General features: G+C 41.3%; 1 protein-coding gene across 1 annotated transcript in view; it reads right to left on the bottom strand.

Moving 5' to 3' along the window:
• The window catches only part of Aebp2 (AE binding protein 2), a 40,442-nt gene that overhangs the window by 2,741 nt on the left and 15,592 nt on the right, over positions 1-22,109 (bottom strand). The window contains exons 3-7 of the mRNA XM_051173426.1: positions 16,628-16,735; positions 11,760-11,946; positions 8,699-8,823; positions 3,942-4,009; positions 2,393-2,506 (exon numbers count right to left, since the gene is read on the bottom strand). Of these exons, the coding sequence (XP_051029383.1) occupies positions 2,393-2,506; positions 3,942-4,009; positions 8,699-8,823; positions 11,760-11,946; positions 16,628-16,735 (602 nt within the window). The remainder of the gene's footprint in view (positions 1-2,392; positions 2,507-3,941; positions 4,010-8,698; positions 8,824-11,759; positions 11,947-16,627; positions 16,736-22,109) is intronic.

Raw genomic sequence — 22,109 nt, 5'->3', positions numbered from 1 at the left:
GTGTTTCATTCTGGCTGGTTGTTTTTAACAGTTAACACACAAGCCAAATGTGATGAGGCCTATAAATCAAGCACTTAGGAGACTGATGTGGGAGAATGTGGAATTCCAGGATAATGTGGGCTACACAAAGGCACGTCTTAAGGACATCCTCATTTCCCAAGAAACTTCTAGTAAAAAAACAAAAGAATCGCTTATCTTGAACCAGCCAACCTCGTTTCTATCAGTACTTCTGAACATGAATTCTAAGTATGAAGAATATTTTAAATCATTTTCACTAAGCTATCTAAACTGCTTCCCACAAAGCACAAGAGCACAAAAACAAGCTGATGTGTGAGAAAGGCAGAGGGAGGGAGGGAGAAGAGCAGGGATAAGCAAGGAGACTCATCTGGCTGTCAACTGTGAAAGCGTTCATAACCAGCACTAAAGCAGCCCAGCTCCCCCCAAACACTGCTCTCCTAGGACACCAGGTTCACAAGTTAGCACCTTCCTTCCACAAAGGATAGTTTATCTAAAAAGGGGGGAAGGGCGGGAGAGAAACCCAAGAGTCCTGACATTCCTTCATGGTAAGGCCAGTGAATGTTAACATTTTGCTCTCAAAAGAATGCCTCATATAAGAACCCTGACACAATATCACCAGATGCATCACAGACAGCAGTGTAGTTGGAGGAGCAGAGCCCCTGGGGTGTTTGTGACTGCTACAATGAACCCCTGTAAACCAGCAGGGAGGATGCGGTGCTCCTCAGTTTGATCCCCACCACTCTAACCTGCACCACCCCAAATTAGCTAATTTTATGACAGTTAAAAAAATATGCTGGGTGGTGTGGTGGCAGCAGTGGTTGAACACACCTTTAGTCCCAGCACTCAGGAGGCGGAGGCAAGTGGGTCTCTGAGCAAAGGCCAGCATGGTCTACAGAGCGAGTTCCAGGGTTCCAGGACAAACAGGCCTACACAGAGAAACTTTGTCTCCCCCCCCAAAAAAAAAAAAAAAACTGGGATTATCAGTATCATCTTACCTCTGGCCAATCCATTCTCATAAGAAATTGGAGATTGATATGTAAAATAAGATTGTTTCTAATTTAAATAAAAATTCATATTAAAAAAAAATACATTAAATGTATCCTCATTCTAAAAGAATAAAGTCAAGTGCCTTTTTAATCCCTGGTTTCATCACCCAAGTAGTCTATGTTATTTGGATAGAGCAACATGTGTAACCTTGGGCAGATGAAATGGGACTTCCTACTGCAGTTTCCAATCTATGCACGGAGACCCTGGCCCCAGAGAGGGTGCTGTGCTGTGTACCAAGCAATTACAAAAGTGACTAGGAAAGCTCCTGGCCACTTCTCTTCCTAGCACCGCCATCTAGAACAGTCAGCCAAGCTTAGAAACAGGAGCCTCTGAAGAACTCAGTAGGCACACTGCTACTTAAACTGCTCCTTTCAAAGTTTTGGGAGAAAGTAGACGAAGTACATAAAATTTAAGACATATTCAAGTTATTTTTAGACCTACAAGAGTCTGATTTAAATACAGATACTCGTGTCTTTTTTAAATTAAGGTTTTCGATAACATGTATGTGCGGGATCTGAGTATCACATGTGTACTGGTGCCCACACAAAGCCAGGAGGTATCAGGTCCCCTAAAGCTGGAGTTACAAGTGGATGAGGGCATGTGCTTAGAACACTCAGGTCCTCTGCAAAAACAGCAAGTACTCTTAACTCCTCCTGAGCCAGTCTCAGAATCACATTTTAAAATTAATTCCAAAATATTTGTGTAACATAATTTAAGCCAAATAAACTTTATCATTCTAAAACCCTTAGCTCTTGTGATATCACAGCCACGCTTTTAAAAAGCAAAGAACAACAATGTGATATAATGCTCAAAACTTGGGTGGTGAGGCAGCATTGGCTACATAGCAAGTTTGAGCAGCTTGAACCACATAAGACCCTGATGCCTTACAAACCCTGCACTCCTCAAAGGAAAAAAAAAAAAAAGCTGAGTGTTGGTGGCGCACGCCTTTAATCCCAGCAATGGAGAAGCAGAGGCAGGCGGATCTCTGTGAGTTCAAGGCCAGCCTGGTGTACAGATCAAGTTCCAGGATAGGCTCCAAAGTAATGCAGAGAAACCCTGTCTTGAAAAACCAAAACAAAAAACTAACAAACTAGAATGCCTATTGGACAGAGAAACCCAGCTAAGTGAAGGCAGAGTCACCACCATGACTACTGGAGCATTCTGATCAAAGATGTTCAACTAGTCATGTCTAGGTAAAAACAAAACACAGCATTTTGGATAAAGAGTAATCAGTATGTACTCAAAAAATAAATCCCAACTTACCTGAAATTTAGAAAACTACAAGATGACAATTCAGAATAGAAAGCATACTGTCAGAGTAAATTACCTGTAAATGTTTGGGTCCAACAGCAAGGCAGTATCTTTGGGTAGCTTTGATAAATGAACTACTTTAGTTTTTAACTGATGTCGTTCACTTTCATTCACCCACACATCTGGCAGACTATGAATTAAAGAAAAGAAAAGCCAGTGATGTACAGTTATCATAGACTTATCCTCAGTCTTTCCTGCTGCTCTGACAGGGACACCTATGTGCTTCTGCAAAGACAGATGTGTCATCTCATCTAGTCAGGACCAGACACAGACCACAGCACACAGCCAATGAACAGCATTTGAGGTATAGGGTAGACTAGGAATTTGTACAGCCTGGCTTCTAACAAAGTGAAGTCAATGGAAATCTCACTGTTTCTTCACTAAAAAAGGAAAACTCCATCAGTGTGTGAACTCAGTAATACAGCAAATACCAGGAGTGCAAAGGAGAGGCCTCTCATAAGACTGAACCCACATGAAATGAAAGAAAATATAATGCATGTATGTGACCAAATTCTGAATTTAAGATATTTAATCCTACAAAACATTCAGAGTACTTTGATATCTGTATTGTGCAATTTCTATAATAGTGGGATTGTAAAGGCATTTAAATTTGACATTTAAAAAGATCTGTTTTTATTTTGAGTGTTCTATCTATGTTTATGCCTGTGCACCATGCATGTGCCTGATGCCCTAAAAGGCAAAAAGAGGGTATCTGGAGTCATGAATGCCATGTGGCGCCATGTAGGTGCTGGGAATCAAACCTGGCTCCTCAAAGATCAGCATCAAAAGAGAATAAACTTAGAAATTTATCTTTTTAAAACAGCATCAAGCACAGCATGGTACAAGCCCCGGAACAGAAAACAGAAGAGTCAAGAACTCAAAACCTGCCTGGGCTCCATGCAACCTGGTCTCAAATCCCTACCCAACCCTATTTTTGTTTAAACAAACAAACAAACTGTATAAGACAGGCATAGTAGTTCACATCTCTAATCCCATCACTCTAAGAGGTGGAGGCAGGTGATTACAAGTTCACCAACAGTGAGTGGGTCATGGGAAGAGACCCTGACAGCTGCTTAGGTGTTACCCAGGTAGCAGCTTTCTAAATGAACTTGAGACCTACTCCACAAAGACAATTGTGCTTTATAACCTGGCCAAGCAGCCATGCAGGAGAGGTCAGAAGCTCCAATGAGTATCTCCTGCTGACACTAAGGTTCCACACTGATTAGTGGCCCTCTCAGGCCTCATCAGAAACTTCCTTGAGGTGGGCACAGTTAATTAAAAAGTATAAAAATCTCCTAGAATGTTCAATTGCCAATTCTACAACCTCAGAGAACAGCATAATTCAATTTATCTTAAGATTTATATTTTAATACGTTAAATAATTTTAAGAGACAGGGTTTCTCTATGTAACAGCCCTGGCTATCCTAGAACTTTGTAGACCAGGCTGGTCTTGAACTCACAGAGATTTCCCCCTGCCTCTGCCTCCCAAACACTGGGATTAAAGGCATGTGCCACTACTGCCTGGCAGAATAAAATTTTTTACACACAGTATTTCAAATACTTACATGTCTTCAGGCATCCAATGAAGCAAAAGCTTTATCTTTCCAGATTCCTCCTTTCTCTTAGCTATTACCTAGTAACATTACAAAAAAAAAAAAAAAAAAAAAAAAAATTAAAAAAAAAAAAAGCTATAAAACACCATTTTTCTAGACTATTAAGAAGAATTTGAAGTGGCCATACCCAACATAGGAAAGGCACTACCACCACAAAATCCATTATCACACCTGCTTTACACATTCCAACCTCTTCCCACAATACTGAAATCACCACTGGGCCTGTACTTACATGAACATAACGAAATGTATACTCATAATTTAAAAGTAAATAAATGAATTTTTTTAAGCTCCAAGCAACAATGTTAAAGCAATTAATTAATGAGTGTCACAATGGGTCAGCAGTTAAAAGCACTTACTACAAGGCTGGATTTTACTCTTGATCTACATGGGGAAAGAGAACCAATTCCCAAGTGTCTTCTGATCTTTTTGACACAGGTAAAACAGTGAGTAAGAAACCAAACTTGGTGGCACACATCTATAATCCCAGGCAGGAGGGCCAAGCTCCTAAGTAACCTGGGCTTCTGGAGACCCAAAGCTGCTGCAAAGAAGATCTACTTCACAAGGAGACATGTGTCTACCTGGGCATTTACTGCCCTATGTGGTGGGTCTGCCATAAGTAACTCACCTACCTATCTAGACATTGTATCAAACCATTGTCATGTTAGCAGTCTGAAAGCCAAGGTGACACCTGGTGTTGTCAATCTCTACACCATGTACCAAATTCAAGTTACAAATAGCCAAGTAAATACTACAATGTTATTCTAAAAACATAGCACAACTAAAAAACAGAACTTTAAACAAAATCCAGTTACTTCTCCATTATATTAAAAAACATAAATGCCTTAACTTTAGACTTGGTATAACTCAAAAGTAGATGTGGAGGTACTAAAAGCAGAACCCTACAATGAGAACGAAAGCCGGGAGATCACAGTAACCCAACTGGAAGCTGGGGATCTGGTGACCTCTTCTGGAGAAAACTTCAATTAAGACATGCACATGTAAACCAGTCTAAACGCTAAACACTGAGGTTATTTCCTACAACAGTTAGTAACAAGAATACTCATATTTACAGTTTGTATTAAGCATTTCTGCTTAAAGTAGGTGTTTAAGAAATGTTTTAAGAAAGTATCTTACTATGTAGACCTGGCTGACCTAGAATTCCAGAGATTATCTTGCCTCTGCCTCCCTAATGCAAGATTAAATGTATGCTTCATTGGTCTGGTTTGTGTGCATTAGTGCATTTTTAGAAAGCTGAAGTCTGGGATTTGAAGCCAGTCTGTGTAGACTGTGCCCCAAACTTTTCCTTATTATGTAAAGGTTGATTGTACTAATATACATTGGTATCTATCAAACGAATACCTTGAGAACCTGGTGGCTGGTTCCTCTCTAACTCACAAGGATGTCCTACCCTTCACTTGGCTTTCTCAGGTAATGTACCTCTACTTACACTCTGTCTATCCTCTTCCCAGTCTAGGTCCTGGTGCTCATGTATGTGCGGGTTGGCATCCTTCATCCTTCAATTACTAAGCATACAACATACACTAGACTGTCCTTAATTTCCACATTCTTAACCTCATTTCCTTTCTTTTGGAGAAGGAGGATTCCCTACTTTCTTATCATCAAAACGACAGGGATATTTAATTTAATTGGGATTATTTACACACATAATACATAGGGGTAAAAAAAAATGATGGGGCATGCAGATACACACACACACACACACACACACACACTAAAGTCTCTTCCTGTTTTAAATAGTTATTTTTAAGGCCAGGCTTGGTGAAGCACACTTTTTTGTTGCTGGTGGTTTTTTTGTTTGTTTTTGAGACAGGGTTTCTCTAACAGTCACAGCTGTTTGGGAACTCACTTTGTAGTCAAGGCTGCCCTTGAGCTTGCCTGCCTCAGCCTCCCAAGTGATGGGATTAAAGGTATGCACCACCACCCTCTCAAAACATATCTCAAGCATTGGCTTTATTTGTTTATTTAATAATTTTTTGCCCATGTGCGCACATATAGAGGACAGTTCAGTGTGCAACAACATGTAGGTCCCAGGGATCCAACTCAGGTTGTTAGGGCCAGAGTCAAGAGTTCTCGTTCACTAAGGCACCCTTCCACTGTACTGTAGTTTCTGTTGTTGCTGAGTTTTCTGCACCATACCTTTTGAGATAAGGAGCTCTTATAAGATAAGGTAGGCATCTTCCTACCTCACTTCCCAGCCCTGGAGTTACACAGCTAAGGCTCAATCAAGTCTTAAAACCACCTTTCTTTCAAGCTTGACTCAGGACTAAGGTTCTTGTCGGTGTGTTCTCAAAACATTTCCACTGCAAGACAAGATGTGTGCTCCTACTCGTTAATTTACATGTATTTATTTGTGTGTTATGAAAGAGAGGTAGGTGTAGGTGCTCACATGTCACAGCACATATATGGGGGTCAGGGGAATTCGTAGACTTCCATTCTCTCCTACCAGGTAGGTGCCAAGGAGCAAACTCAGGTTAGCAAGCTTGGTGGCAAACACTTTTGGTCAATGAACCATCTTACTGACCCCAGGTTCCTTTTCTGCCTTACTAACCTGTTACACAGAAACCAAAGTTACACTTACACACACCTGGTCTACAGAGTTCCAGGACAGTCAGGGCTACAGAGAAACCCTGTCTCAAAAAACAAAACAAAACAAAAAAGCATACACACACACAAAAAAACAAAAGCCAGTAGGTTCCATAGGATGGGCACTGATGGGAGATGCAAAGCCAAATAGGCAGGACTAGGAGAGAGGAAGTAGTAGGGAGGAGAATCCAAGATGGAGGACAGAGACCACGTGGAAGTACTTAGATTAATAGACATGGGTTAATATTTAAGAAAGAGCTAGCTGATAAGAAACTAGTAACTGGCCTACAGCTTTATATGAAAGACAGCCTTTCTGTGTATTATTTGGGGCTGGCGCAGCTGTGGGTCCAGGCTGGCAGGGGAAAACATACTCCTAACACTCGTAACATGGGCACAGGAACATGAGTGAATTACACAGGTGACAATGATATGTTCTATGGTTTCGCTGAGTGGTTTTATCAATTGATGACTACTCAAGTTTTACTGACTTGCCCACTTGCCTCTCATCTATCTCCAACTTTATTCCCTCCATTTATATTTACTACCTGTGGGGTTTTTTGTTGTTGCTGTTGTTGCTGTTTTGTTTTTTTCCCAAGCATAGTCAAACCTGAAATATTATGTAAACAATTCAAAGTGTTTTCCTTAACTTTTCTTAACCTCTCTAACTATGCTGTTCATACTCCAAAAACTGAACAAAAGAAATCTCATTATAGGAGATAAAGATGTCAATTTATGATCAATCCCAACAATTAATACTTCAAATCTCCATTTTGTTGAAAGAGAAAGCAAAAGTTGACCACTTCTAGCATATTTCATATTTCATATTTCAAAGTGAAGACTAGGCTAGGGAAGTGGTAATTGGCAAGGATACTTGCTGCATAAGTCTAGAGATCTGAATGCAATCCCTAGAAACCATGTAAGGATGGAGGAAATTACTGAGTCCAAAGCAATCACACACATATCATGACTCTGCACAATCAAGATTCTTATCTGTCTCTGTGTGTATGTATGAGAAGGGGAGGGGTGAGCAGAATGCCCGTAAACTACAAGAGGGAGTTGGCCCCCATGGAGTTGGGAGTTACAGATGGCTATGAGCCACCTGACGCGGTGCCAGGTCCTCCACAAGAGCAGCAATCACTCTTAACTACTGAGCCATCTCTCCAGCACCAATAATAATTTTAAAAACCAAAATTACACCTTTATTTTTCTAAGAATTCAAAATGCCAGAAGTCTTACCAAGAGACCTTTGCAAAGCTATACCAATTTAAAAACCAGTGGAAAAGGACTAGAGTCTCTTTGGCTGCTGGCTCAGAGGTTAAGGGTATTTGCTGCCCTGGAAGGGAACCTGGGAACCTGAGTTCAAATACTAGCAACCAGCTCACAGCTGTTCCTAAATCCAATTTCAGGATATCTGACCTTCTCAGACACCGGACACACATGGCGCACAGTGTACAAGCATGCACACACATACACATAAAATTAAATATTGTTTTTAAAAAGAATGGACAACAAAATTAGTTTCTAGCTAACCACAACTAAAATGATCTTATTATAGTTTTGCTTTTTCCAAAATGGCATTCTGCTTATTCTGGATTGAAAACCTAGCCTCAAGAAATAGTTGACTCTCTACAGCATGCTGGCCGCCACAATTCTAGGAAACTGGGTATACCTGACAACAAAGCACATTATAACATCTCTTCCGGATTCATGATCTGATGACCTCCATTACACCCCCACCCCACCTCCAGCTCTGCCTGGCTATGGCTTTTGGTACTAGGGACTGGGGATTGAACCTAGGGCCTCATGCATGCTAGGAAATGAGTTCTATCACTGAGCTACATCCCTAGTCTTCATTTTGAGTAAGTCTGCTGCCTGGGCTAGCCTTATACTTACTCTGTAGCCCAGGCAGGCCTTGAACCTATGATCCTCCTGCTTCCACATACACAGTGTTGGAATCACAGGCATGCACTACCACATCCAACAATTTTTGTGACTATAACAAAAATTCCTAAATTTTGAGCAATTTAGAAACATATCATAAAAGCCAACTTTTACTTTTCCCCCCAAGTCTCTATAATTTGAAAGAAAAACAGAATACTTACAGTACTATGGAAAACAACACTGTGTCCTTTCCCTAAACTTTCTATATGAGCCGAGAGGTTAAAGCATATGGCTCGATGTCTTATGGCATCCAGTGTTTGTGCATCGAAGAAATCATGTGGTCGCGCTAAAAGTCAACACAAAAACAATACAAAAAAACAAAATTACGGACAGTTTAGAAAAATCTGCTAAATGCTATTTTCCAAACCCAGGAGAAACGCAGCTTTAACTGGAGAGATTAGCAAGTCCTGCCCAGTGCCTAGTCCCATGTATTTGTGTTAAGTGTAGAGCTCTGATAATGTGAGAACAGGCAAAATTCCAAGTATAATGAACACAACAACTCCATTATCCCCAGCTCCTTAGCCTCATCCTCCATCACTCTACATTCAGCATCTACCTGTGTAACAAGGTAGACGTGACTTCATGAACATTCCATTTTTATATGCTATCAAAATCTTTCCCAGTGTGAAAAAAGCAATATTATTTTCATGCTTTCAACCAGTGTTTTCTTGAATACAAATAAATGTTTTAAGTAAGAACATGAAATTGCACATAAAAATCTGAGATGGCACCTACATTGCCAGTCAAGTCTTGAACACTGGAGGGCTCAAATAATCCTTTTACCTCAGCCAGGTATGACTACAATCCTAGGGATTAAAGCCAGGGCCTCCCCACACATAAGACAAAGCACTCTACCCCCGTCAATGCATTTCTAAGTAACAGTAAGCTCAAAGTCTCAATCAGTTCTCAACTATATAACTGCACACACACGGCTTAACCTTCATCAGACTGTTCTTTTCTTTTTGTAATAATTTCTTTGATTTCTGAGACTGTCTCACTGTATGGCCCAGGGTGGCCTGAAATCATTCACATGGCCCAGGTTGGTCTCAAACACATAACAACCTCTTCTTTCGTATATCAAAATAAAATCACAGTTAAGTCAGGTTCAGAAGCTCACTCTAAGCTCTTGGGATCAGGAGTTCAGAGCCAGCCCAGAGAATGTAGCAAGATCCAGTCTCAGACACCCAGAAATTATGTGGTCTCCAAGCACTGTGTCTAAGCATTGTGGGGGTTGAAGTAAAGACAACCCTGGTTTCTAATCCAGCCTTGACTGGAAAGAGAAAAGGAAAGAAGTATGCGTATATGACCAGGATGAATTACCCGAGTAAAATGCTAACAGTATTTTAGAGGAAAAACAGAATTCAAACCACAGCACTGTCTGTCTGTACAGCAGTTCCGAAAAGTGAAAGGCTTTCCAGGTTTTAAAGTTTCAAGAGCAACAAACATTCATTCTCTACAAACAAACAAACCGAGTCCCAAACAGTAACAAGTGCTTCCTTCCATCCACACCTGTCCATCCTCAGCAGCTGGCCTTAACAGAAACTGCAGGTCAGAGCACATCTCCTCAGGCACATCCGCCAGTGCCAGGCGTGACTGGGTGCTGAACGGCAGCACCTTCGCTCTCTGAGAATGCTGAGCAGGCACAAGCGGAATCAGAAGATCAAGGGTTTGAGACCAGCCTGGGCTAAGCTGAAAGGAAAAAAAAAAGCAAAAAGGGGCCTGGATTGGTGGCACACACCTATAACCCCAGCTGTGGGCCTCTGTGGGTTCCAAGCCAGCCTCGTTTACAGTGAGACCTTGTCTAAAAGAGAAGCCAATTGTGTAAGCACTGCTAAGTAGCGGGAACTGTGAATAGATGAAATGAGGACGCAGTGTGAACTGAGGGGCAAGCGCCCCGGGTCTCCACTGCAATGTTCAGCAGTTTTCTTTTTCCTGTTTCACATTCATGATGGAGGGAGGAACATGTCAGTGCCTTGGTGCATGTATGGAGGTCAGAGAGATGACTAATTAATCCTCTTCTTCCGCCATGTGGGCTCCAGGGATCACACGTACACCATCAAACTGGTGGCAGGATGGCCTCTGTCAGACAACCTCTGCCTCCATGTTACTGGCCTAACTTCCCTCAGAGACAAACTGTAGGAAACAATTCAGGAGAAACAAAAAGTTCTTCTCCTTTGTGACCAATCGCTGTATCTTTGCACTAACAAAACTTTCAGTGTTTTAGAGACCAGCTTTGTGACCCGAGTCCTGCGTCTGCCTTTCCCTCTTTCCGCAGTCAAGCCTGCGGGCTCCTTGCACACATCAGTCTCCCTTCCTTCTTTCACTCATCACCCAGAGCGCTCCACTCAACGTCTCTTCGCTCCAGAGACTTAAGATGGTGCCCGGCAGTCTCCAGGTTTCTTTCGGGTTAATTCCTACCCTCAGCACGGTACACCAATCATCTAATTATTCTAACCTCAAATAGCAAAGGAATATTTTATAACCCAGAAATTAAGATGATGGGAGATGTCATTCTGTATGTTTCTCATACTGGTTAATGAATAAAGCACTGTTGGCCAATAGGAAAGCAAGGTAGGCGGGACTAGGAGACAAGGAGGAAACAGGAAGTAGTAAGAAGGGTCAGCATGGAGAGACCGGGGAGACCAGACGCCTGCCGCACTCCCTGGTAAGGAGACCAGGTGGAAATACATAGAAATGGCTTAATAATTAAGACAGAGCTAGCCGATAAGAAACAAGTAACGGGCCAATAGAACTGTGTATAATACAGAGTCTAGTGTGTTCATTGGGGCTGGCGCGGTGGTAGGACAAAACCAGCGTGGCAGGAAAAACATAACTCCTTACATATGTTCATGTCACAAACACATCTCACACATATTCTACACTTTCATTGATAGCTTACTTAATTTATTTGATTTTTATTTCTGACATGCTCAAAATTTTCTCAAGTACTTGTAGAAACAAACACTGCCATGTTTTAACTTTTCCTAACTTAGTATAACAAATCAAAGTACCACTAGTATCTAATTCTCTGAATATATATAGTTTATATTCTACAATCACAAACACTTAGTACTCCTTTTGCTTCTACAGACACTTGTCACTAGACTCTTATGCTGACGACAGACAGGCACCATATTATCCCACACAAGCTGAACTCAATACCAGTTAAACCAGACTTCCTTAAAGCCCTTTTCCACACGAAGGCTCCAAGTGAACACTTACGTAATGAACGCCGTCTTTTGTTCTTTAGTTTCCTCCTCTTGTTCATCCCAGCTTTAGAAGGAGATTCTTCTTTGGCCTTTGGCTGGCTAGAAACTTTTGAGGAGTTCTGCTGACTGAAGTGTGTGGGTACATGGCGAGCTAGCCCTCCCTGAGAAGCAAAGCTGGCATTGCAGCCACCAACTACACACTAAAAAGAAGAAAGAGAAGGCTGTCATGTCAGGGTTACACATGAGGCGTGAGCACAGCTTCAGGCCAAGGATGCTTTCAGCAGTACACTGCAGCACAACACTGGTCCTAGAAAAGACACAGGAAGCCTTTCTTTTACACGCGCACTTTAATACTTGTTTTCACGGCCTCTCTACTGCACCCAGACAAAACCTATGGGATCATCTGCCTAGAGATGGCTTTGAATAAACCATGCTTATAACCATAACAAGAAACTGACTCCCAATGGTTACTCTAATCCCTAGATTGTATTTATATTTAAAAAGGATCTCCCTATCAAACCCTAGATAGTCTAGAACTTATTATTTAGACCAGGTTGGTCTCAAATTCAGAGATCCTCCTGCCTGACCCCCCTCCCCCAAGAGTGCTAGGATTAAAGCCATGCAACACCATCAATAAATTATAAACTAAGCAGCTGGGCACCAGTGGTGAATGTCTTTAATCCCAGCACTTGGAAGGAGGATCTTCAGATGCCTCCCTGCTTTTCTATATACTGTTTTAACGAGGAGGAAAGAAATTTAAAAATAGAGTTTGAAAATTTTTGTTTATTTGTTAGATTTCTAGATCTAATCTCTGTTAGAATACATTCTCAGATCCAATCTACTTAGTTTCTGACTTGGAAAATAAACTACAAATGTGTAATTAGTAAAGTTCAGCACTAAACATCCAAAACACCACCACACAAGACACTATCAACCCTAACTTTGGAAAACGTGAACAGTCCTGATTCCCTTTGCAAAGTACCAAGCTGTATGCTCACTTGGGCAGAGACAAGAGGATCTTTGAGGCTAGCCTGGTCTACAAAGCTAGTTGAAGGACAGCCAAGTACACAGAGAAGGGGAGGGTTAGATTGTAAGACAAGACAATCTTATCAATGGAGTTTTCCTCAAGTAACTTAAATACAATCAGTCAACAACACACAATTAAGATAAAATAGCCTGGGGCTAAAGAGGTGACTCACAGTTAAAGAGTACTGGCTGCTCTTCTAAAGGAGATTCAATTCCCAGCACCCACATAACAAACAACTCACAGCTGTCTATAACTCCAGTTCCAAGGGATCTGAAACCCTCACAGACATACATGCTGACAAAACACCAATGCACATAAAAAAATAAGTTAAAAAAAAAGAAAAATAAGCCCATTCAACGCATGATTTTAGCAAAACAGAATATGCACTTGCAAAAGAATGAAATTAAACCACATCTCCCCTTGCACAAAAACCAAGTCAAACAAACTTTCAAAAGACCTTCATTTACACCTAAATTCAAGCTGCTAAGAAAAAAAAAAAAAAAAAAGTACTTCAAAATAAGCACAGGAGCTGGAAAAATGGGTCAGCTAGTTAAATCTGCTGACACAGTTTGGATGTTGGCAGCCCATCCACACAAGGCACAGAAGCATACATCTATAATCCCAACGAAGGATACCCAGACAGATTAGACAAATTGGTGAGATTAGGCTCAATGAGAGGCCTCCCTTGGGTGGATAGAGACTAGGGATGTAGCTCAATAAGCAGAGTGGTTGGTTACAGAGTGCACAAGGCCTGGTTCAACCCACAGTACCTCACTTCCAAAGACAAGCAGGGTCAGGTAGTCCAGACCACCAGCAACTGGGAAAACACCCACTGCCACTATCTGACCTAGATAGGAACATGTATGTCCCTCACCCACACACATACATAATATAGGCACAGCTATTTTTTTCTGAACAAGACTCTAATTAACACAGGAAATAAAACCAAGAATTACAGAAAATCAAAAAGCTTCAGTGCAGCAGGTTAATATCTAAGATATACAAATAACTATAAAAATGAAACACCAAAAAGTTAAAAACAAAACAAAAAGAAGAAACATCCTGGCAATCAGGAAAATGAGATAATGAACTCTATCCTCCACACACACATGTGTAAGCATATACACCCAGACATGCTTATAAACACATAAATATTTAAATTTTCCTGTCTGGAGAGATGTCGGTGGATAAGAACTGCTCTTGAAACTGACTGGAGTTCAAACTCCACCCACATTGGACAGCTTCAAGAGATCCAATGTCCTCTTCTGGCCTCCACAGGAACCTATACACATGTCTATGAGTGCACTCACACACACGACAATAATAATAATAGTAGTAGTAATAATAATAGTAATAAATAATAATAACAACAACAACAAAGCTTTAGTGAGGCTTGGTGGCACATGCTTTTAATTCTAGCACTTGAGGTAGGAGGAGCAGCTCTCTGAATTTGAGGACCGCCTGAGTTTCAGGCTATCCAGGATCTCAACAATTACCTCATGATGAGCATCCTGTTCTCAGCTTCAAACTGACGTGCACAGAAGTGAGCCACTGCAGGTGACTCAAAAACATTACTTATTAACTAACAAACAATCTGATAATAAGTCAACAAAACTTTTAAGTGGCCAAAGACTTAAACAGGACAGAGACAGCGCACATGAAAATGCTCAGTAGCATCTAAGAAATTAAAACACAGCCAGACAGAGCTCTGAAGCAGAGCGCTGACCTCATGTGCACAAGACCATTGGGTCCTATCTCTGGAAAGATCAAAATGTCAAGCTACAATAGGTAAGATTATTCAAACTTCTTAGCCAAAATCAGAAATGCTGGTAATACCAAGACATTGTGTACACAGAAACCAAGTGCATGTGTGCAATCCAAAGGTGAGTGGAAGATGTCCACAGACAGCTAAATTAATAGCAAACAAAGATCGAAGACAATCCACAGCCAATGAGAAACAGGGAGAGACAGAAACACTGTAGGTTAACCCTTCTGTGGAACCTCACACAGCCATTTTATACAAAGGGGAAAACGGCTGCTTCATACAATTTCAATTAATCTTACCAATAATTTAGTGGATGAAAGAAAAAACAGAGCTGAGGGCTCACACAACTAAGGCAAGATAGCAGATATCAGAACAGGAGTGACCTATGGCAAGGGACAAATAGAGCAGAAAGGGATCAAAGTGTTTAGTGGTCCAAGAGAATGAAATCAAAACCAAGAGACACAAATTCACATAATAAAAGCTATTAATAGGGTAAGCTTGTTACAGCATAAATGAGAACACTGTATTTAAAATAGTTCAGCAGTTACACACTATATAGTTCATACTCAACTTTCTGCAAGGCCAAGGCATGGGGGGCGCACATGCCTGTAAACGACACCCAGACTGAGGCAGGAGAACAGCCCGGGCTGCTATACTGGAAACTTTGGGTCAATGGAACATACAGCAAGGCCCGACACAAAAGGCAGAGGGAGGAAAGAGGGAAGGGACTGTATTTATCTGTCGTTCCAGTTCCTAAAAAGCTGAACTGTGGATAAATTAATGAAACAAAATTGTAATTATATATGCAGGAAGACAGTACAGTAGCAACAAAATGGGGGGAGGGGGCACCTCACCATGTTGCCCAGGCTAGCTTCAAATTCCTAGGCTCATACAATGCTTCCGCTTCATCCTTGCAATTCCCCAGGCCTGCGTGCATGCACCTCTGGTTCTGAATGTTCCCTTTTAAGATAACCCAAGAATGACTACATTCTCTGACAAACAAAACCCAAAGGAGTCTCCATGCATGATGGATGCTCACTTTGAACTATGGTTTTAACAGTTACTGGACTTCTTACAGTGGCCCTCTGAATTCTGTGGTATATGCGTGCCATAATTAGGAAACAAAGTACTCTCCACGGGTGTTGCCTCCAGAGTGCTGGGACTTTAAAGGCTCAGCATTCGGGAGGCAGAGGCAGGAGAAGGGTCTCTGTGATTTCGAGGCCAGCCTGGTATAAAGAGCGAGTTTCAGGACAGGTTCCAAAGCAATACAGAGAAAGCCTCTCTCAAGAAACGAAAAAATAAATAAATAAAACAAAGTATTCTCTCATATTTTAAAAGTCAAAAGAATTCTTCCAGAAACTTACATTTTAAAGATTTCCCAGAACATGCCCGGGAGGTGGAAATGCACTCCTTTAATCTCAGACAGAAAACAGGAGGATGTCTGTGAGTTAAGAGGCCAGCAGCCTGGTCCATACAGTAATTTCCAGGACAGCCAGGATTATAGAGAAACCCTGTCCCAAAAGGGGGTGGTGCACTTTCTAGAACACATCTATTTGACAATGATGTTCAACCTCAAAACTGAATTTTAAAAATACATTTATTTTCCATAGCTTCTTTATTCCATAATAGTATTATCTGCTAATAAGGCTTAAACCTCTGACAGTATATTGCTTAACATTACCTGTCATTTGCTGTTTTAAAGGACCCTCATCTAACAGTGAATTTGCTGTTCTTTAAACTGAGTTTTATTATCTTTATCTCTAGCTACTTTTGTAATTTAAACATCAATAAAAATGTTCAAACAAAGGGATCTTTTCATGTTTTAGAAGGCACTGGGAACAAGTCTGTGGGAAAGCGTTTGTTTCAATGGGTCAAAGCATGCTCAGTACACAGGTCAGCCAGGCATGGGGGCTCAGCCTGTAACCTAAAAGACTGGAGAGGCCAAGGCACCAGCATTGGCAACTTTGAAATCAGCCTGGCCGACATTAGGAGCTCCAGGGTCACATGAGCTAAGATTACAGAGTGAGACTTTACCTTTAGAAAGAAGATGAGTTCACAGTATGACTTTAGGAAGCCCGCACACACATACCTTGAAAGGTTTGTCTCCACTGTGTGTCAGCATGTGCCGCTGCAACCAGCTCTGACTGGTTGATGGGGTGTTATACACCTTACAACCTTTCCACAAGCAAACGAACACCTGTTAAAAGGGGAACAATGGTCACTTAACTCAATAAAGACTCTCGTCACTCAAAATTTCAAATATGATGAAAATCTTCAACTGATTAAAAGCCACTGACTGGCATACAATCAAAACACACTGCACTCTATAGTTTCCCAACCAGGAGGAGCTTCGCCGATTCTCAATGGTGCATCTTCTCCCTTAGGGAGAAACCTACAGACCCCTCAGGATGAAGTCACAAAAGACGACAATTTCCACACACTAAGACAACTTTACTTACGATTTTATAATAAATTTGCTACTTCTCAATACCAGGAAAACATGAAAATGATCAATAAACATTAACTAGTAAATAAGCTTTTAACATCAAGAATGAGTCAAAAATCACACTTTATATAAATCACATTCAAATTTTAAAAGAAATATTTTTGTTATCAAAGTTTCTGCTCATGGGTACTTTCAGCTATCTTTTTGTTTGTTTGCCGCCCCCCCTCCCTCACCCCCCCCCCCCGGGACAGGGTTTCTCTGTGGTTTTGGAGCCTGTCTTGGAACTAGCTCTTGTAGACCAGGCTGGTCTAGAACTCACAGAGATCCACCTGTCTCTGCCACCGAGTGCTGGGATCAAAGGTGTGCGCCATCACAGCCCAGCTACTTTCAGCTATCTTAATTCTAAAGTAAATATATAGAGGTAAGTACAACTGACCTATCACTGTGAAGAACGACATTCTCAACCTCAGGAAACCAAATCTGACTAAGTCTGGAAAGTTCCAGCCTAACTTTCCCTTAGTGAGATTTCCTGAGTATTTGCCAGAGCCCACAGAGACGGCTCTGTTTGATCCTGGCTTAAGGTCAGAGAGTTCAAAACTGTCCTTACTCTTCCAAGGTTAAAGACATAAGACCTAATGGTCTAAGGCACGGCTACTGTAAGATGTTTGGTCTTAGTCATGGATGTCTTTTCGAAATAACAAGAGACTTGCTCTGAAATGTAGTTACTCTTGACCTTCAAGGCCGGATTACAAGAAATTAAGTCTAAGGTGTGGTTACCAAATGTTTGGAGAATTAAAGAAGAAAGTCCGTTCCTTGTATCTGGATAAAGAAGTCTTTTCGGCATGCCCCCCCCCCTTTTTTTTTTTTTTTTTTCTGGGGTATTTAAGAATGGTGAAGAATAAACTTGGCATGTTCAGTGTTCACTAGATTACCCTTTCAACTCTATCCTATGTGTCTGTTTTTTCCTGGCATCTTTATCTGTTTCTCAGTGCACACTCCCCCTCTCAGGTAAGAGCAGGGCAAGTCAGCTAGATCCAACAAGTGTTCCCATCACTGGCAACTGTCCCATTGCAGTCTTGCCCTAAAAGAGCTGGCACCTTGAGCCTCAAAACAATACTTGAGACCTTGGCTCAAAATAAAACAAACAAAAAAAATCTACTTGAGAGTCTTCTTCCTAAAACAACAATCACACCCAGAACCACTTCAGTACCACGAGCACTATATACAGAGCACACAGGCCTGACCCCAGCTCCTTAGCAGGCACTGCAAGGTCTGGGACTGCTGTGTGACCCTGAAGTTGGCAGAGTACTTGCCTAGAATACACAAAACATGACCCACGTAATGACCCATGCCAGCAACTGAGAGATAGAAGCAAATCTGAGGCCAGCCTGGACTACATGAGACCTTGTCTCAAACAGAACTTACTCTAGCAAGACAGCATCACTGCTGGCTGCCCTTCTAGGTGACTGAGCCCATGGTACCACACGTACACTGCATTCCGGAACACTTCCTCTCCCTCCTCACTGACTCCTGGCCCTCCTATATTCATCCTATGTTTCACAGTCCAAGTTTTAAAAGTTCCTTTAAGCCAGGCTGGCAGAGCAGGCTTGTAACTGTAGCTGCTCAGCAGGATGAGGCAGGAAGATGAATACAAAGCCTGCTTGGGCTACAAATGAAGTTCAAGGGGTAAATCACAGGGTACTACTCATGTTCAACACACGCCACCAGAAAAACCGTTTCCAAGATTACTTTTAGACCAGTAAGGTGGCTCAATCAGCAAAGGTATTTGCTGCCAAACCTGATAATCCAAGTTCAATCCCCAGACCCACATGGTAGAAGAGCCAATTCTGGCAAACTGCCCTCTGATCTCTCTCTACACCACACACACACACACACACACACACACACACACTCTCTCTCACACAATGAACAGTGGATAAATGTAATACAAACATATTTAAACAGATAATTTAAAGGTTACTTAAAAGTAAACCTACTGGATATAATGAGTAGCATGCCTTTAAACTCATCACTGAGGAGGTAGAAACAGGCAGATCTGTGCATTTAAGGCCTGCCTGGTCTACATAGTGAAACTCTGTCTCAGAATTGATTGGTGGCTGGTTTTCTGACATAGGTACCACAGTGTAGCTCAGGGTGACCTCTATCTTCATTCAACCTCTTATGTGCCAACATTTTTACATATCTGCTTTATTAATCTGAAATCTCAAGTGACTACTCTTAACTAAGGAAATGTAGGGCTTTTAGAGGGACCCTATCTCAAAACACAAAATTGAAAAGAGGGTAAGGCAGAACCTAAGATTTTAGATGCACATTTGTAGCTCTTCATGTGTGGCTATGGTTTACTTCATGCTACTTTATTTAATGCCTTTTTTAATGTTTATGTGTTTTACCAAGTTAAGTGCTACTACAACCAGAACCCAAGTCCTCTGCAGCCTGTGCTCTTAATCACTGAGCCATCACCTCAACAGCCCATTTTTCGGTTCTGAGATAATCTCACATGTAACCTCAGAATCTAACTAGGCATCATCCTGTCTCAGCCTCCTAAGCAGGCAAATGCCAGTATTTCTGGCCTTAAAAAATATTTTTGTATTTGACTTTTTAAACCATGTCTAATGTAAAGTGATCTCGTTTTCTTGTTGTCTGAGGCAGGGTCTCACCACCTGGCCCTGGCTGGGACTTGCTATGTACACAAGGCTAACCTCAAACTTACCAAGACCCAACTCTCACTGCTTCCCCGGTGCTGGCGTTAAAGGTCTACTTCACCAGACTCAGCAATGGGTCCTATACATCAATTCAGGGTTAGCTAGTTCAATACCTTCACAGCCCAGTCTGAGGAGACATGGGGAAGCTTATGTATTATTGGGGAACTCTGGACAAAGCACACACAGTAACAGGCTGACCAGAACTCAGGAGACAGAGGGGAAGAAAGCATCACAAAGTCAAGGCCAGCATGATGATCCCAAAGCGTTCCAGGCCTATCTCAAAAAGACACCTGTGCCACTACTGAGAGCCCAGAGTACAGACACAACTTATTACACACACTTAACACAAAACATTCATCTTTATCCTTCTTTTTTTAATTATACAAAACATTCTCATGGTTTTTATATCTTGTTTGCTATTCTGTGATATTAATCCAGGGTAGCCTAGATATCCCTACCTCAGCCTGAGTGCTAGGATTATGTAACACCCAGGTTTTCCACATAATTCTCTAAAGTATACTCATAACCTATCGCTTAAGTAATTTAATCTCTAATAAGCCCATCCACATAAGCCCATCGGGAATGGTGCTGAACAGAGATGGCTCAGCAGTTAAGAGCACCTCTCTACAAAGACCAGAATTCAATTCACAGCATTCAAATGGCAGCTCACAACTGTCTATATCTCCAGTCAATGTAGGCACCAGACATGCATAGACATGCATGTAAGTAAAACACCCATACACATAAAAATAAATAAAAAATTTAAAGGGGTTGGAAAGATGGCTCAGCAGTTAAGAATACTTGCTATTCTTGCAGAGGATCTGGTTTTAGTTCCCAGAACCCACATAGTGGCTCACAACCATCCATAGGCATGTATAAAAATATACATAGACACATAAGCAAAACATCCATACAAATGAATCTTTAAATGTTGGGTTTGTTTTGTTTGTCTGTTTTTTCATACAGGGCTTCTCTGTGTAACAGCTTTGACTATCCTGGAATTCACTCTGTAGACCAGGCTGGCCTCCAACTCTGCTTCTCTTGTGCCGGAATTAAAGGCATGTGCTACCACTGCCTGACTTTTAAAAAGAAAAGAAAATCAACTGTTCAGTAGCCAATTAAAATTAAAGGTCACATGGATGTGGCAACAGAGACAACTTGAAGCTCACAGAGATGGAGATGTCTCTATACTATTACTACTGGGCTCTTATTTCTCCCAGGGTAAGGATTACAGAAGAAGGGGGGGGGGGGCAAAAACCAGAAGATAATATAGTATTTAAATCCTACCACCTTACTACTCCAGTAAAACTCATCTTTTTCTGTTTCATGATGACACTTTAACCTTTAGAGAAAAAAGAAATCTAAAAGCATCACTAGGCAATCAAAGTCAGATATTCCCTACTCATATAAGGTATAAAAAGGCTGTGCCTAGACTCAGTGTTAAGTTTATCGAGCTAACCTATGGTTTAGCTCCAGCACTGGAAGAAAATGTGGACAGAAAGTGGTCACCAAACAGCTATCCATTGATAAGGGGATGAGATTTCTTCTTGAGATAGCAGAAAAGCCATAGAGATGGGTAATGAAAACTACACAATGGTATAAATTTACATACTGCCACTGAATTACACGCTTAAAAACAGTCTCTTGAGGCTGGAGAGATGGCTCCCCAGATAAAAACACTGGAAAAAGGCAGTTATGGCATATGCCTGTAATACCAGCACTCCAGAGGCAGAAGCAGGTGGATCTCAAGTTCCAGAACACCGGGGCTACACAGAAAAACCCTGCCTCAAAAGAAGAAAAAAAAAAAAAAAATCTACCAAAGAACACTGAAACACCAAGGGTTCTTCCACAGGACCTGGCTTCCATACCCAGCACACACATAATGGCTTACAACCATCTGTAAACCCAGAGTTTTGGGATGACTTCTGGTCTCTACAGGACACTGCACACGTGACTCACAAACTTACATATAGACAAAACACATATACAATTAAGATGTAAAAAAAAGTTAAAATGGTTTGTTACTCTTAAATAAGTCATTGCAAAACATATTCTTATTTTGACCAACAAATATTCATTCCTCAAGACACAAAATGCAACCAAAAAAGCTTAGTCAGATTACAGAACTAAATAGGCTGAGGAAGAAAGACTACAAAGAGTCTAAGACCAGCCTGGGCTTCATGGTGCCATATCAAGACATTTGTGAGAGGTCAGGGAGGAGATGTACAACACCATACATACATACATACATACATACATACATACATACATACATACATACATACATACATACATTTTCTAATTTATATTTTATGTGTGAGTGCTCTGCATGTATACCTGCACGTCAGAAGTGAGCCACCATGTGGTTGATGGAAGCTGAACTCAGGACCTCTGTAAAAGCA

Source organism: Phodopus roborovskii, unplaced genomic scaffold, assembly GCF_943737965.1.
Source record: "Phodopus roborovskii unplaced genomic scaffold, PHOROB, whole genome shotgun sequence".
NCBI classification, from domain to species: Eukaryota; Metazoa; Chordata; class Mammalia; order Rodentia; family Cricetidae; genus Phodopus; species Phodopus roborovskii.
The sequence above is the reverse complement of the archived record's forward strand: the minus strand, read 5'-3'. Positions and strand labels throughout refer to the sequence as shown.